At 43.1% G+C, this 18,113-nt stretch overlaps 2 protein-coding genes across 15 annotated transcripts in view; one reads left to right on the forward strand and one right to left on the reverse strand.

The window, feature by feature from the left end:
- LOC105691245 (60S ribosomal protein L21) lies at positions 1–1,097 on the forward strand. Of its 2 annotated transcripts, none has more exons than XM_012409588.3 (2): positions 1–86; positions 573–1,097. In XM_012409588.3, exon 2 carries the CDS (start codon positions 587–589, stop codon positions 1,064–1,066), a length of 480 nt encoding a protein of 159 aa, XP_012265011.1. In that variant the 5' UTR covers positions 1–86; positions 573–586; the 3' UTR covers positions 1,067–1,097. The 2 variants fall into 2 exon arrangements, with proteins under 2 accessions (XP_012265011.1, XP_012265012.1); XM_012409589.3 differs by lacking the exon at positions 1–86 and adding an exon at positions 156–276.
- Positions 1,098–2,067: 970 nt separating this feature from the next.
- The window catches only part of LOC105691212 (fat-like cadherin-related tumor suppressor homolog), a 157,736-nt gene continuing 141,690 nt past the window's right edge, over positions 2,068–18,113 (reverse strand). For 4 of the 13 annotated variants that reach the window (XM_048656133.1, XM_048656136.1, XM_048656138.1 and 1 more), the window contains 12 exons: positions 15,903–18,034; positions 15,619–15,790; positions 15,281–15,505; positions 13,991–14,014; positions 12,656–12,892; positions 11,518–12,573; positions 9,250–11,429; positions 6,417–9,125; positions 5,898–6,225; positions 5,599–5,736; positions 5,298–5,444; positions 2,068–4,838 (listed from right to left, as the gene is read on the reverse strand). In XM_048656133.1, coding sequence (XP_048512090.1) covers positions 4,291–4,838; positions 5,298–5,444; positions 5,599–5,736; positions 5,898–6,225; positions 6,417–9,125; positions 9,250–11,429; positions 11,518–12,573; positions 12,656–12,892; positions 13,991–14,014; positions 15,281–15,505; positions 15,619–15,790; positions 15,903–18,034 — 9,896 coding nt within the window. In that variant the 3' untranslated portion in view covers positions 2,068–4,290. Of the gene's footprint in view, positions 4,839–5,297; positions 5,445–5,598; positions 5,737–5,897; positions 6,226–6,416; positions 9,126–9,249; positions 11,430–11,517; positions 12,574–12,655; positions 12,893–13,990; positions 14,015–15,280; positions 15,506–15,618; positions 15,791–15,902; positions 18,035–18,113 lie in introns of those variants that run through there. The other 9 variants (XM_048656137.1, XM_048656134.1, XM_048656142.1 and 6 more) reach the window with 7 other exon arrangements.

The raw sequence follows: 18,113 nt of genomic DNA on the forward strand, positions 1-18,113 counted from the left end.
TTTCTCTTTCGAGTATCGATGTGACATGCGCTATAATCTCGATACCGCTCAGCAGTTCTTTCTCTGACGGAATTGTAAGCGCGTTGGTACGTATCACCTATTTCTTCGGCGTTACTCCATATTTCGGTGTATATTGTGATTTTTTCACGGTCCTCAAAAATTTTTCAACTTCAGACATTTACCAAAATAACTCAAGTCTTCCGTGTCGCGTCTCGGTCTTCGTAAATAGAAGTTATATGCCTCTTAACCTCTTATTTCGCTCACCACGTGCAAGAGGTACGGTGGTATAATGCTTCTTTTTCGCGTTAGTCGCGTCAAATAGTACATCAATCATTCATACTCGATATTCATTTGATACGTGATTTTATGAGGTTATTGCTTTGACATTCGAGGTTGGGTCGTATAACTGTGTTATAAGTATCGTGCAACTTTTCCTTTATTGCTGTTTACTTCCCAAGAGATATTGTTTGTTGCCATTTATAAATTTCAACCTAAATTGCTAATTATCCCTAAATTTATATCAATTGTGGCTCAGTTAATGATAATTGTCTTTACTCTTGATTTTTTTTCAGTGTGAAACGTTACTATGACCAACTCCAAAGGTTATCGTCGTGGTACCAGGGACTTGTTCTCACGCAAGTTCCGCAAGCATGGTACTATTCCATTATCAACTTACATGAAAGTGTACAAGGTGGGCGACATCGTTGACATCAAGGGAAATGGAGCTGTACAAAAAGGCATGCCGTACAAAGTATATCACGGAAAGACTGGACGTGTCTTCAATGTGACCCCTCATGCTCTTGGAGTCATTGTGAATAAGCGAGTACGTGGACGTATTATTGCTAAGCGCATAAACCTCCGCATCGAACACGTTACCCATTCGAAGTGCCGAGAAGATTTCCTCAAACGAGTCAAGGAAAATGAACGACTCAGGAAGGAAGCCAAGGAGAACAATGTTCAGGTCCAACTCAAAAGACAACCCGCCCAGCCCTCTGCTGCACATATCGTCTCTGGGCGTGAAGCTCCTATCTTACTTGCTCCAATCCCATATGAATTTATAGCTTAAAAAGTAATAAAAATATTACAAGAACATTAAACACTTGTTTTTGATGAAATTCTCCCAAACCAAACTCCAACATCCTCGAGCTTTCATTTGCATGTAGCTAGGGGTAGATTAAAATGTCTCATAGATTGACGATAATTGCGAACGAAAATGATTTCAGTTGATCGAAATTCATTTTTGTAATACCACTTTATTTGGATTTGAATCGGATAACTTATCTAGGGTTTGCATGGAAATATTTCATAGGCAAGATTTATATTTTCATTACAGCAAGTCATGTTGTACAAATTAGTATAGCCTTATTATTACATCAAGTCAAGTTCCTTAGTCACTGAAAGAATTCATGATATCGATATGTATTCTATGTGTCAGGGTGAACTTAAACTGCATACCCAAGGAGGAAACTCATTTTTCTTCAGAGAACTGTTCCATCCTCAAATTGTTTCGTTTTTTTTGTTCCACTTTGGTCTTTATTTTACAGATAACAGGCATAGGTCTTAGTAACGTTATAGATATTGCTAAATGGTGATTATTCGCACATTTTAACATTGCAGCCGACTCTGGTTGATGTTCATTATCAATAGGCCTATAAATATTCAGGGTGGGTGAGAAAATAATTAAAAAATAATAACACAGAAGGCATATTAGTATATTTTTTCGCTTCGACATTTTCTGTGCAGAACATAATTGCAAATCAATTCCAATCGCCTCAGTAATGTTGGAAAAAATAATTGCAAATGGTTGATTACGGCAAATTACCTGATGTTGGAGGTCTTACCTTGGCTTAAAGTGAATCACATTCACATTAGCTGCCTGTATATTACCACTCCCTGGATGCTATGAACTTTGATTCAAATTCGGGTCAACAATTTAAATATTGCTATAACGATTAAATGTTACAAAGTACACTGTGCTTCCTAGCTGTCTGATTATTTTCCAGAGTCAACTCAATATTGATTTGACACAATATGTTAAATTAACTATACAATCTTACTACTTCATTCTAATATAGAATATTCCTCCACGTTTATTTGAAACTATACATTATATGGGTATACATTCGTAGGTTGCTTGGAAGTGTAACAGTCAGCTGTGGCATGTAAAATAGCAAAAAAGCAAAATTAAATAAAAATAAAGTATTAAAAAAATTTCAAAATAGTCAAAGTGAACTAAACTTATAAAAATAGAGTCGGCGATTTACTGCTGGCCAACTAACAAATCACCCTGTATATCAATTCGTTATATTATAATGATAGTATTTATATCCAGCTTACTCGTCTATTTCCTTGCTATAAATACAAATCGAGAATAGCTGACGTCTATTGCAGACCAGGAACATAAAACTTCATTTGTCAAGACAAAATCTTATACACAATTATCTGTACCTCCTACCTCATAAATCTGCAAATATAAGTAGGTGAAAATTAAAACGCATCATTACAACTGTTCTGATCCATTCTATCGTAAAGCCCTATACTTAACAAAGTAGTTTTGTATAATTGGAAAAATATGCATTCTTTAATATGGCATTCAGAGCTGGCAGTTTCAAAATGTCCATTCGTAAATGTATAAAATATAAGATAGAATACTTGAATAAAATGATTACTGATACAATTAACGAGTTATGAAAGCAATGTTTATAGCAAAGGTGTAATGATCGGCAACAAATTGCTTACATTACCGTGCAGTCTTATCAGAGCATTGGAATAATTAAAATATGATGTAGCTTTTAGGCAGCACCAAAACGTCAACTAGATAAATTGTCCCACCGGATGGCGGATGGTGCTAAATATTGATACAAATAGGTGTACGGAGTTACACGAAATGAAATGAATGAATTACTCAAATTCTATAATTTTATAGGTAGTCAACAGGCGAGGAACATTTTCCGCCGCAGTAGTTTTAATTATTCAGTTATAAAATGTTAGATTATTAACATTGTGATTATTATACAAGACGTCATATAGTGTACTTTTCATTTTTTTTCTATCTTCGTACAAACATTATTATCATCACAGTAAAAATATTTTATATCTTTTCTTAATTAGAAACTTGTGCATTCAATACAGTAGTGTTTTATTCACGCATACGCATACCGCCTGTGATACAATGGCACGTCGCCACCAGGGTAATTCAATTATTTTCCTATACCATACAATGTAATACAATGTTAAAGTAATTCATTACACATCGTCGTATTATTATTGTAATAAAATTGCATTATCATTATTATTATTATTATTATTATTATTATTATTACCATCATTAGTAATCTTACTATCATGATTATTATTAATTTTCTTACCATGATCATTATTATATCATTGTCATTACTACTACTGCTACTACTATTATTCCTGTCATTATTGTTATTATTATGATTATTATTAAGTAGTTCATCAGTTCATTTACAATTTATCAAAATAATATTGATTACTAATCATCATTGAGTAAAAATACGCGCGCGATTCGGCTTATTTCATCCCCTTCTTTCTTTTCCCCGTACGCCTATAATCCTCAGCTGTATGCGATATTGTATATCGTTTAATGTAAAGAACACTTCATTTTGGATAATATAAATCTTTAAACTATAGTCATTGGTCTATCAACGTGATCATGATTAATTTCATTTCTCTTTGAGTTCTTACTTCTTCTAAACATCTGTTACATGAATATGTCACTATATGCGAGAGTGTTTCTTAAATAGCTAGCTGTGTTTATGATATTTACTCTTGCTCCAGCTACACATAAGAATCTTCAAAATGTTGCATATTAACATTGTATGATCGCAATAAGGCAGCAGCGAACTTTCGTGTGCAGTTGATTTGCAGTCACTGCTATTCGGAACTCTCGTTCATGAAAGAATAGATCAATACTCACGTAAACTGCGTTGGGAAGCATAGAGTTTGGAAAAGGCTGTTTGCATTCCTGCCGTTCAAGTACAAATCAAGTTCGATGTGCCCTACAGTTTATCATACACGATAATCGCGTTATGGTACTGATTATTGTGTTGCCATAATTAGTGTCTACCTACCTACCTACTGATATTGTATCATGTTGGTATATTAATTTTTTATTATTATTATTATATGTATGCCTTCGTGGGCTGTCCTAGCTATCTATCAGGGTAATATGTACAAAGTTCCGTTCTTTAGAACAACTAGTGTTTCTTTAACGAACACAAACACGATCACGTCTAGTCCGTTAGCAGCACAACTCACTGTGCGTCACACTGAGGTTTGCGTGATGCTGTTGCCAGGTAACCATACACGACTGTTCTGTTTTTGGTCCGTTATTTCGTACTCCGAGTCGTCAATCTCACAGAGATTAGTTGAGAGATCACTGTTGCTGGTTCCTCCGCCCAAGAGCGAATTTCTCTCTTCAAGAGTCGTTATCACAGAACCCAATTCGTCTACGTCGTCTCCTTTCAGGCATCGGTTGCGCCGGCTACTTGGAAATCCATAAGGCACTACGTCGTCTTCTTCATCAGATTCCAGATTACTAAGACGCCCGTTCAGCGGATTTGTCTCGTTCTCCGTATCCGTATGAATGTTATAATGGGGTAGATATGAATTTGGATGGCGAAGGTAGCTGTCGGAGTCCTTGTACTTGTACTCTCCTTCACACCCACTATCCAGTGGATTCAATCGCTGACTTTCGGGACAGTAATTATGTTCCGAAAATTCTGTCCCACATTCAGAGTCTCCTACATATTCGGATTCCTGGTCCTCATCCAGGGTCACGATATCTCTTGATGGATCTACTGGACCATGCACTGAAAACAAACCAGGGACATGTGTTGAATTGCTTCTGTATCATAAAATATTACCGCAATGAATTTCACTTGCAGTTAACAGCATGGAACGAGACACATGGTACTGAAATGTGGATGTGATGAAGACAAATCCATCGACAAACCATGAGCTCATCCAGTCAAACAATGAGCTTGCACAACATTTTATCTTTGTTTCATTGTCAGTTGTATGCATTCATAATTACAGAGCGAGGTGTTTTTTAATTTGTGATTCAGTTTAGCATTTAGCATGCAAATAGGTTTTGCTGGATTTGATTATTCGAAGCAGCATGTAGTTTGGAATTGATCTTCAGCTTATTTTGTCTTATGAAACGGAAAATTCACTACTTGTGAATGGATAAGGGTCGGTATAATTGTAGACATGCATATTACCGTATAATGTGACGTGCACAAAAGCTGTGAAGCAGTGTGATGACTTACTTGGTGGTAGCTGATGAGTGTTGGACTCGTTGCTCTCATTGCTGTGGAAGCTGGATGAGTCTGGAACTTCGCTGCCAGGAACCTCCGTGATGTTAGGTAGGGGGTTCTGGCTTGGCCTGACCCAGTCTGAACAGTCCCAGTGATACCCTAAAAGCATTGCAGACAACAACTGTACTCTGAAACACTACATGCGATTACTAACGCAGTGCTGCAATGCAGCGTGAAAGCATAGTAATAAATGTGGATGGGTGTCAGGCGAAGCAACTCACAGATGAAGAAATCAGTCAATCAATCAACTCACCACCTACTATACGAGGATCATCTTCAATGGAGGAGAGAGAAGCTATCGATGCTCCTCCAGCGTGAGGTCCGCGTCGGGTATTCAGTAGAAGTCCTCCAACGGTCAGCTCTGATACCGCTGGACTCGCTCGTTTCAGGTCTGTTAGTGCACACACAACAACACGCCCGTGTTAATGGGATTTACCATACAACTATTCGCTTCATTGAAATGGAATAGAGAATTTCGGATGTGTGAAAGCTATTTGCAAACCCATCATGCACTAAGCAAAATTAAAAGAACAAGCTACAACAGGGACTCACCATTCTTGATTTTCGTGGTATCTGTGATGAAGGATGCTAGATGCATTTGCTCCTGCCAGGTGGACTTGTGTAAACTATCCGTATCACTGCCGGTGGCATTTCCGCCAACGGGGTTTGTGAGGGTAGGGGGAGGTAAAGGGGTACTGCGGTTCAGGTTTCTCAGGTAATCGGGAGGGAAGTTTTCCAATTCGTCTCCAGCACTACCATAACTTCGTAGCGTATCCAAGTTATTTAGAGCGAGCGCAGCGGAGTTGCTATAGGGTGCGGGCTCATTGTTAGAACTAGGGGTGTAGGAGGCTGGACGAGGAGGACACTGGGGGGGTTCTCTCTGAAAAAATCACACAGAAAACCTTAAACTCAAAGCACACTTCTATAAATAATAAAATTAAAATCAGCCAATAGCAAACAATAAAAACTGCACTATATGCGATGAAAGTTTTTTCAGTATTTGTATGAAACATGCAATAAATTTATCGACAGTCTACTAATTATGAAGAGAAATCTGTTGAATCCAATTACCTGTATCACTTCCAAGTTGCTCAGCTTTGAGCTACGTTTGAATTCATGTTCATGTGGTCTCGCAGAATTCAGGACGATTTGTTTTCGTGTCTCGTTGTTTATGTTGTTCGCTCTGGCTCTGGTACGTTTGATCCTGATTCTCCGATAAGTTAAGCATACACTTAATAATATGGACACAATTAGAAGAATAGCTATACTGATCCACAGCAGTTGCTCCCAGGTAATGTTGAAAGTACTGGACATTATTGGCGTCGAATAAGCAGGGTTCCCGCAGTTCAATCCGGTCATATTTGGAGGGCAAATACACCTGTACGATCCTACTTCATTGATGCAGGTGCCTCCGTTAGTGCAAGGCCTGGTGTCGCATTCGTTGATATCAGTCTCACATCGCGCCCCCGTAAATCCGTGACACTTGCAGATTGGACCATTGTTCCCCTCTTCGCAAACCTCGCTGTGGATGCATGGATTCGGATTGCAATATCTCCCATATTCGCATCGCTTTCTACTCAGATTTGGACTGGCGCAATCGCATGTGAAATCACCACCCCCAACAACTACCTTACATCGTCCACCGTACAAGCAAGGTGCCGAAGCACACGGATCTGTGTCAATGTCGCATGCAAGACCTGTGAATCTTCCGTGACACTGACATTCGTAACTATCGCCCCCGAGCTCTTTACAAGTTCCACCGTTTTGGCATGGTTGGGAACCGCATACTCCGGGTGGAATCATTAGTGCTGCAGAGTCACAGCTGAACTCAACATTGGCAAAACGTTTCAGGACAGCAACACTGCTGGCACCGCTCATGTGAAGAGGTACAGATACTCTTGCAATTCTGACGTCGTCCATGCATCCGCTAAATCCTCGTTGCACATCCTCGAATCCTAGTATTGAAGGGTGCTGTCTTACTTCTGCTCCTAAATATAAATCATCAGACTGCAAATTCAGTATATCATCAAATCCTGGCGCTGCCCCATGAGCGACGTGTTTTCCATCGACGGTGACATGGGCGTTATTATTCTCCCTCTCCAGTTGAATGTCATGCCATTGTCCATCGCTTACATAAACGCTGCTCACCCTGACCAGGCCTTCGCCGCTCCCAAGATCGAAGCGATACTGCACTACCCCGTTTACCACTTCCAGAATGTTGTAGTCAACTTTACCAGCTGCATACATCAGATTGCCGGTTGGTTGCATGGTCCTTATTCGTAAAGAGAGACTAAGGCCGTCCTCGATTGTTTCCTTTATCAATGCTTTGTCTACCTTGTAACGAGCATAACTTTTACCGCTGAATGAAATGGGATTTCGAGGAATATAGCAGGATTCATCGTGACATTTCGATATGTCAATGTCACAAGTTTGTCCCGCAAATCCCTCGGGACATTGGCAGGAATAGCCTTGTATAGAAGAATCTGGTACACAGACTTTGAATAGTGGACAAGGATCTCTGGCGCATTCATTTACTACAACCTCGCAGTGATTCCCGGCATATCCCTCCTTACAGCTGCACTCCATTTTGTGCTTATGTCGCGGCGAGACAAAACTTGTAACGTCGGTAGCAATAGGAGTAATTTGAACCGTGTCCAAATTTATTTTGTCGTGACACTCTCCATAGACGCAATATCCCTTGTTGCATTTAAATCTAACAATCTCTTCGACCACCAGCTTTGTTGACTCTTCTAATTCTTCGATATGTTGGTTGAGGGCTTCTCGGATGCTTTCTGACGAATAAAAGCCTGCCGTGCCCAATAATGTCTGAGCCTTACGAACCGCGAATAAAACATCAAGATCGTGGTGAACTGCCTGGCGAATTGCTCGGGATTTAATGACATTTGCTTCATCCGCGGACGGTTGCACACTTATTATAATAACTTCTTTCAGTCTGCAATTCATGGCATTACGGACAGTCCGGATAAAACCCTTGCGATGGCTCAAAATGAAATCCTCCGGACTCACTTCCCTAAACCTGACTATTACCGAATTCTCCAACATTCTTTCAGAGACTAGTTCAACGTTCACTTTTACGATCGAATACGAATAGAATTTTCCATCCGTCACGCTGACGTTCACTCTATATTCACCAACATCCAGTCTGGGTAGTGCGACCAGAGTTCCTTCGACACTGTCCAGTTGGAAGAGATCAGTATTCGGGCCGGAAGATGAAGGTATCAGACCGAAAGACAGGGTATCGTACTGGTCTTGATCGGTTGCATGAATCCGACCAATGATACCACCCGGAAACTCGTCCATGTAAGAGTTCACTATTATCTCCAAGGGTGTAATGACCGGTGGATATTGAGACTCTTCGATAACTTTTATGACTACCCAGGCATCAGAGTATAGCGGTGGACTACCATTATCGAATACTCGAATGTGTAGAAGATATTTATCCTTTACTCTGTTGTTGAATTTTGTTGCTGTCCTCAAAGTTCCATCCTGCTCCAAGCGAAAAGCATCCCCTTCGTTACCGGATCTAAAGTCGAAAGTGTAGGGGTCCGCGTTGGGCGACGTATCCGCGTCAGTAACGCCAAATTGTAATACGATGTGACCGAGGGGTTTATCTTCCTGCACAACTGCGGTGTAATTAGATTGGGCAAATAGAGGGGGGTTGTCATTCGCGTCGGAAATCTCAATGTTGACCATCACGAAGCTCATCAGCATGGGAATACCGTTATCTTTAGCGTGGACCTCCAAGACGTAGTTTGAAATCTGTAAAAGAAATTGAAGAAATCGGAAAATACAAAGTAGTAAAATAATGCCCATGTTTGGGATATCGATGGGATTTGGCGGATGGATGCTAAACATATGTATAAAGACGATAATCACAACGAACCATTTCGCGATCAAGTGGTGCTGCAACAGATATATATCCGGATCTCTCGTCGATGGAGAATTGTTTTTGTCGGTCCCCCCGTTCGATGGAGTACGATACATTGCCATTTTCACCGCTATCCAAGTCGTTTGCAAATATCTGTAATATTTTATCACCGATTCTGGCATCCTCTCGTATCCGAGCACTGTAGGAAACTTGGCTGAAGATCGGTGCGTTGTCGTTGGTATCCGTAACAGTGATATTGACGGTGGCGTGATTACTCAGCGGCGGTATACCGCCGTCGATCGCTTGGATAGTGAGGAAGTAATCGCGAGCCCTTTCGTAGTCAAGTTGTTCAGCTATCGTGATGACGCCTGTTTGAGTGTCGATCTGGAACTTCTTGTGCTCGTTTCCTCCCACTATGGAATAGTAAACGTCAGCGTTGACCCCGGTGTCCTTCGAAGTCGCAAGAACCCTGGCGACTTCGGTGCCCACGGCATCGATTTCGGGCACTCGTGCGAAGTAAAATTTGGAGGCGAATTCCGGGGGGTTGTCGTTGATATCCTGAACGTTGATAATCAGGGTGGCGACCCCGACGAGTTGAGGCGTGCCTTGATCGAGGGCCTGGATTGTAACGTTGTACATTGCCTTCGTCTCTCTGTCGAGGGGCTTGGCGAGTGTCACAATGCCACTGTCCGCGGCTATTAAGAAATGCCCGTCTGCTGAGTCGATGAATTCGTACTTGACCTTTCGGTTAATACCGATATCGTCATCGGTCGCGTGTACCTTGGTGACCAAGGTGCCGACTTCCACATCTTCGGGAAGAGTTGCGCTATAGGATTGCATCGTGAATTTTGGCGCGTTGTCGTTCAGGTCCGATACTAGAATTTCCAATTGCGACGAGCATTCCCAAGAGGGCTTGTCCCTGTCTTGCACGTGGGCTGTGAGAGAATATTTTGCCTGCGTCTCTCTGTCCAATTGACCAACGATCTTGAGAACGCCGTTTTCCTTGTCCAATGAGAATTTCTCGTTGTTCTCGCCGGTTAAATAGAATCGCAATTTTGCGTTCGGCTCGTCGTCGTAATCCGTTGCCAATACCGTGAGCACGTATGTTCCGGGATGCGAACCTTCCGATAAGACCTCTCTGTATCGATATCGCAGGCAGTAAGGAGGATTGTCGTTAACGTCCGTAATTTCTATCGCCACTTTTGTCTCGCAAACATATTTGCCATCGGTGCCGATCACGTTCAGTTCGTAGCGACTTATCATTTCTCTGTCCAGACTTTTCGCTACGTAGACTTCGCCAGTCGACCTTATTTGAAATTGGGATCTCGGGTCCCCCGATGTGATGTAGAATTCCACGGGAGTATTGAGATCAGCGTCTCTGTCGTTGGTAACAAGTTTGACGACAACCGTACCTGGAAGAGCATCTTCCTTGACGGTGGCGTCGTAATGATCGTCAGCGAATACCGGCGGGTTATCGTTGTAGTCTTTCAGTTTGACGTGCACCGATGTTCTCGCAAAATGTTTGGGATTTCCGTTGTCTGTCGCGACTACCTGAAACTTGTACTCGGACTGCTGTTCTTTGTCGAGTTGAATCAACGTTGAGATCCAGCCAGTGTAGGCATCGACCGTGAAGACGTTGGCAAGTTCTCCGATGTCCGATCCAAACGAGTATCGGACTTCACCGTTGCTCCCAAGGTCGCTGTCGTGAGCGATTACTTTTAAAATAGAACTCCCCTCGTCGATATTTTCCGCAAGATTGATAGAGTAGGGATTACTCTCGAACATGGGAGCGTGGTCGTTCTCGTCCAGTACTTGAAGGGAAATCTCGGCCAAAGCTGTGAGAGGCGGACTAGATTCTGTTTCAGCTAAGACTCCAATTAGATAACTATCTTTGAGTTCACGATCCAGAGGATTAGCCAGCGTTATCTGACCATTTCCGTCTACAGCGAAAGGTGAGACGTTATCGTGACCCAATATTATTCTATAAACGACCGTACTGTTAGTAACTGTTTTCAAGCGAGTAATCAGAGTTCCCGCGGGAGAAGCCTCGGAAATAAAGAACTTGTCTTCTTTTCGTTCGAAGAGAGGTGGGACGTCTTGTGGGCCGACGATGTAAATGTTGAGGGGAACATCGGCGTAATGGGAAATAGCTCCTTTGTCTTCGGCTCTAATGAATAATTGAAACAGTTGATTTTCTGCAAAGAAAAAAGTGATTATCATTAAAACAGGAGGAATACAAAAACAATGTTCAGCCTTCGAATATCGACAGTGCGGTATTCTTACCTCGAGGAAGCGCGCTCTTTTTCAAGAACAATGCACCAGTTTCTGCATTAATCCCGAAGATATCCTTCGCGTCAGAATTTTGCTTATCGTATATCGAATACTCGATTTTACCCGCGTCGTCTTCGTCGGCGTCCAACGCCTTGACCCTCAGGAAGACCGTATTCACCGAGAGGTTGCTGTGTATGGTGGCCTTATACTCCTTGAGTAAAAATATCGGAGAGTTGTCGTTTTCATCCCCAACTTTGACCCTGACCATAACGAATCCAGATTTTCCACCACCGTCCGTGGCCATGACTGGTAGCTCGTAGACCTTCTGGCTCTCGCGATCGAGCTTCCTTTTCGTCACGATTTCCCCGGTTAATTTATTGATGTAGAATATTTCCCTCATGAGCTCTGACGGTATGGAATAGGTGACGGTGCCGTAGTCTCCGAAGTCTTCGTCATCCGCTATGACGTTCGTAACTAGTCTTCCGGGAAGTTGATTTTCCAATACCGTAACTTCCACCTGGGGATTCGGAAACTTTGGATTATGCCTGTTCGCTGGCAGTATTTCGATTTTCACCCTCGCGAAGCTTGTGTAGACCCCATCGCTGACGGATACGTTTAGCAAGGTCATTTTCTGATCGCCAAAGTTCTGCATGTTTATCAATGAAATTATTCCAGTGTTCGGGTCGATGGTGTAAGTCTGCTGATCATTGCCACCGACGATCGTGTACACCAATCCCGACTCGTCAACGAAGTCTTGATCACCCGCAGAGACGACGGTCACGAATTGTCCTCGCTCCGCGTGTTCCGAGAGCGAACAAGTGTACGAAATCTGTTCGAATATCGGTGGATTGTCGTTCATATCTACGACCGTCACCCAAACATGAGCTGTGCTGGATAAACTCGGAACACCTCGGTCCACGGCGAGGACGGTGAAATGATGAGAACTGTGCTTTTCGTGGTCCAGTGATCTCTTGAGATAGACGACACCCTCCTCGGGGTCTATATGGAAAAACTCGGTGCTGTTCTCCGTGTCATTTTGAATAGCGTATCTGACTTTTTGGTTTATACCTATAACGTAATATGGAATAAGAAATAATCGCGACGATAATACGACGATGGCTAATTTTTTTTCATGACTGATTTCAATTACCCGTGTCATTATCTCTGGAATTCACGCGTAAGATCGATGTGCCGAATGGCGCTGCCTCGGATACGGATATATTATAAGAATCTTGGGTGAATTCCGGAGGGCAATCGTTGACGTCAAGGACGAGGATGCTGACGAGGACCTCGGCGTAAACTCCTGACACGCTGTCCGTGGCTCGCACCGTTAACTCGTACTGTTTCTTTTGCTCGTAATCCAGTTCATCCACCACATAGATTACACCTAGTTTTTTGAATAAAGGTTGTAGACTCGAAGCGTGATGATCACGATCTCTCAGACCTTGGATAAATTGTCTATTCCCCGAAACTCGTCTACAAACGCTTCATCAATTCTAGGCAAATCGGTGAATAGATGCTGCTAGCAAAATTTCTTTCGGGTGATTACACAATTTTTCCAACGCTTGGCATCGCTGAAAAATGCAGCTCTGCACTATTCTATACGCTCAACATCACAAAATGAGAATGAAGTTAATCGATGGAGTTGAATATATCATGCAACACTGACTTTGAATACACGTAGGTTTCCACAGCAATCTCAGGTAGGCAGCTGTTAGACTCAGGTGCCATCAACTCTGCAGCGATTAAGTTACGAATGGTACGTGTGTATGCGTAAATAGAAAAATAACGAAGACCAAACATGTGCGATACCCCGTTTAATTTTAGTTGATCATTTTTTCACCAAATTTACTTAGACACCTGGTGCTTCGGTGAAACGAACAGGTATTCTCGGGATGAGTGCAAATAATAATTGCGTGTAACACATAAGCCAACCATGCAAAGCGAGTTTTCTTCGATCGAAGGATTTCATACGCATCGAACGATCAATGTTAAATTAATTCAGTGAAAATAACCATCATCCATAAAGCGGCAGTCTTGATTATAGTATTTAATCATAGATCGATAATGACTACTCAAACGAGTTTTACTCGTCATGCCTATTGGATGATGAGGTTCGCCGTAAAAATCAATGTTGTATCCTCCTATTGAAGGAATCTGTCTGCTCAAATGGATAGTTTTTGCAGTGCGTGAGGGTTTCATGCATATATGTGTAATAGAATGAAATAGGCAAAATGCGAACCAACATGAAATTGCAACACACGAAGCCTATGTACACGTTAATTCGCGTTACATTGCTTTTGCACCAAATTCTATTTCGCGAATTTCCGACCACTGCTTGAATTTCATCGGACATGAATTGCGTGGCAAATTGTCTCATGCACAAATTTGAATGGTCGATTTTTGTTCCGCGCAACGAGCAATGTAATGTCGAAAAACAACAGCAATACAGCAGGCTGATAAAACTGGTTTGTTTTATACTCACAAGGACCATTGTTACTGTCGGGGGCTGCGAAACAGGGAGATACAACAAAACTTTAATTTCCAAATCGAATCAAGCACTTCAAATAGCATATATCGGGGCAAATTAATGATTATCGTGTGAAATAGAGAGAAAAATACGATACCATCGATAATCCTCTACAAAGAAAGATGAGAATGCGTAAAATTGCATCAACTTATTATTTCATAGATTAAAATACCGCATTGAAGGTGGTTGAGTGATTAAGTCTATCACCAAAACTACTTGTCTCATGGCCCATACGAGCCAGAGGGTCTGCAGGACTGGAGGACGGGACATTCGTGACTTATGTAAACCGGGTACCAGACTTGAGAATGACATTTTTTTGATGATTGCATTCAATTGTACTTCATTTGTACTTTGTGCAATTTTTTTTTTTCTTGATTCCTCGCAGGAAAAAAAGTTACGGCATTTTCGAAAAAAACAGGCACCTGGAGATTCAAGATCTTGATTCTATGAACGAAAGAAGCAATATGGTAGTAGACTCGAGATCATTGATACCCGTTGGAAACTGTTTTCGAGCATTTTCTGATTCTATAAGAACCTAATGTTGAGAAAATGAGAATCACCAAACTTTTGGATGCCGGCTATTTTTCGAAAACGCTGTAACTCTCTGTTCTCTGGAGTACGAAAAAAAAACAGAACACTTCAAACAAGTACAAATGGTGTACAATTGATTTCAATTATCAAAAAATTGCCATTTTTAAGTCGGGTGCCAGGCCCACAAAAGTACATACGTGTTAAATTATAGTATACTCATATTATACAAATGAAAGTACGGTAAAGTTCACGATGTTCGACGCGTTTTCAAATAAACTCGATTTGTCATTTTGTTTCCGATTTCCTTTGTCTTTCCGAACACGTGTCAAAAGATATCGATGACGCGTATTCTTAAAAGATCAGGGGTAAAAAAATATCGTCTATCATCGAAATATTTACCAGAAGTAGCTTCAGAATGTGCAACTAGCATATTCTCACCACCATAACACTATTAAACTGCAGAATAGAACATCATGACAAAGCGCAACGAAAATAAACATATGGTATTCTAGTTCTGATTTTTTTTCTTACGTTTTCCACTCTTTTAAATTCGCGAGAGAATATTCTCAATGAGAAATAATCAACGTGATTGACGGCGATGGCAATACTATCGCTATCACCAGAGAATATTTTCTATGGACAGACTCGGAGCTTTTGTCACAATGTTAAACGACACATGCTAACGGTTATCATGTAAAAGTCGGGGGCACTCACCCGTGTTGAAGTCCAACGCAAATTCTTCAAAGTCGTTTCCTCGGACGATGCTATAAATGAGCTTGCGATTCAACGGCGATTCTGCTTGAATTGAAAGGGCTAACGGAGAATGAACTTCGATGCTTTCGAGCACACTGTCCGTGTAAAATTGCTTGTCGAATACCGGCATGGATTTGTCGATAACTTTAACGTTCACGGGTACCTCAATCGAGCAAGGTGTTATTCCTGCAAAGGTCCCGCAAAAATTGTCGTCGATATAAAGACATTCCTCCGGAAGGTATTGTTACAAAAGAAGTCCGATAAAAAAAAAAAAAAATAATATAAAACTTTCAACTCACCACCGTCGAGCGCGGCTATCATTAATTGGTACTCGCGGTTGTGACCCTCCAGGTTTTGCTTCAGCGATATCTCTCCGGTCTTCCTACAAACTCTGAACAACTCTCCGTGACCTTTTTTCAACTCGTAGCGCACCTCCCCGTTGTCACCGCTGTCCATGTCGATAGCGTGTACCTGGGGAAAAATAATAAATTATGACGTTACGGAACTTGCGAAAAATAATAAATTATCATGTTACAGAATGTCCGATAATGCATTTTTATGACGTTCAATTTTTCAACATTACCTTGGTTATAACGTCACCCTTCTGGGCGTCGACGGACACGACCGCGTAGTAGGGAAGATTTACGAACATCGGGCAGTTGTCGTTCATGTCGAGTATCGTGACGTTGACGATTACGTGGGCGACTCGGGGCTTTTCTCTGTCGAGCATCTGACTCATCGCTTCGACGATAAGCTCGTAGTTGTCGCGTACCTCCCTGTCGAATCTGACGCCGGTGGTTCTTATGGCTCCGGAGGTGGTACCGATTTCGAACATCTCCGTGGGGTTCAGTATCGTGAAAACGACGTGTTCGTTGAGCGCACTGCCCAGGACGTTCACGACCGCGACGGTGGTCACCTTCGTTGAGTTCTCCAAAATGGTTCCCTCGTAGGTAGTCTTTTGAAAAACTAAGCCCGAATTTTCGGACTTTTCGACGATCACGTTCACCTGCGTAACGCTCGAATACTTTCCGTCCGAAACGCGAATGTGCAACAAATAGCTCGCCCTAAGCTGATCCGGATTGTCAACGGTGACGACCCCCGACTCGGAGTCCATCGCGAAGACATGATTTTTGTCACCGTCGATGATGTCGTAGCGCAAATTCGAACCTCCGGAGCTGTCGGGGTCGGTAGCGTTCACCCTGAGGACTGCGACGTTCTTGTAGGTGGGCAGAAGAAGCGTGACGTTGTACTCGTTCTGGGTGAACCTCGGCGGGGAATCGTTGACGTCGCTGACCGATATCTTCACCGTAGCGATCGTCTCCGACGAGAGCTTGGGCCTGCCCAGGTCGGAGACTTTCACGTGGAATACGAATTCCGGTATAGTCTCGTGGTCAAGGACCATAATCGTTCGTATCGCGCCTGTACTGGAATCGATGTGGAAGTACTTCCGCGGTAGATCCTCGACGATGTCGTAGTCGAGGAGTGCGTTCAATTCGGAGTCCGCGTCTTTTGCCTTTATGACGAGCGGCGAACTGCCGTTTGTCAGGACCAGGGATCCGATCGCCGCCGCTTCGCTAACTTCGCCGCTGTAGAGGGCCTGCAGAAATCGCGGGGCGTTGTCGTTTTTGTCGAGTACGTGAACGATGACGTTGCAGAAGGCGGTCGCCGCTGCCATGTTAGTCGCGGCGATGGTGAGGTTGTAGAATTTCCTCTCCTCGTAATCCAATTGATTTTTCGTCGTTATAACGCCCGTGCTCGGATCGACGAAGAACGTGTCCCCCACGTTTCCTTCGCGAAGTTCGAACTGCAGCGAAGACGTGCTCCGCGCCTCCACGTGTTTCACGTACGTCCCCGTCTGCTGGTTCTCGTAAATCTCGGCGGCCAGCTCTCGGTGGAGGAATCTCGGTGGCGCGTTGTCCGCCATGGTGACCATCACGTGGACGGGCACCGTGTTCATCAGAGCCGGGGATCCGTGGTCCGTCGCCTTCACCAGCAATATGTACTCGGACGTGACGCCCAGGTCCAGTTCTCTCGCGATCGTCACCAGACCGAGGTCCGGATCTATGCTGAATACGTTCCCGACGTTTCCAGATGTTATCGAGTACGTTATTTTGGCGTTATCGCCGCGATCTCGATCGATAGCGACCACCTGGACGACCGCGGATCCCACGGGCGAGGTCTCGTAGACCTTACCCTGTATTATCTCGCTGGTGAATTCCGGCGCGTGATCGTTGTGATCGTGAACGGTAACGATAACCCTGGCGTAGTTGCGTTTCGCCGGGGTCCCCTGATCCTTGACCATAACCGTGAGTACGTGTTCCTCGGTTGTTTCGCGGTCGAGGGGTTCGTTGAGGGTCATAACTCCCGAGACGGAATCGACGTGAAAGATCTCGAGAGAATCAAGATTTTGGGCCGCGTGGAGGCTGTAGAATACCTTCTTGTCTTCGTCCTTGTCGGTGGCGTGGAGCTGGAGGATCTTCTCGCCCTTGGCGACGTTCTCCGAAATATCGATACGGTAAACATTTTCGGTGAATACCGGTCGGTGATCGTTTATGTCGATCACGGTGACGAAGAGCTGCGTGTACACGGTGTTGACCCCGTCCGTCACGCTGATCGTCAAATTGTACCGGTTCTGAGTCTCCCAGTCCAGTTGCTTCGCGAGTAAAACGTTTCCGTTGTCACGGCCGATGAAAAATTCGTCACGCTTATCACCGTCTGGCAAAAAGTGAACATTGTGCGAAAAACGCGTCGAACCCGGGGAACAGTGGCTAAATGGGTGTACGGAGCGAATGGA

This window comes from Athalia rosae, chromosome 5, assembly GCF_917208135.1.
Source record: "Athalia rosae chromosome 5, iyAthRosa1.1, whole genome shotgun sequence".
Taxonomy (NCBI): domain Eukaryota; kingdom Metazoa; phylum Arthropoda; class Insecta; order Hymenoptera; family Athaliidae; genus Athalia; species Athalia rosae.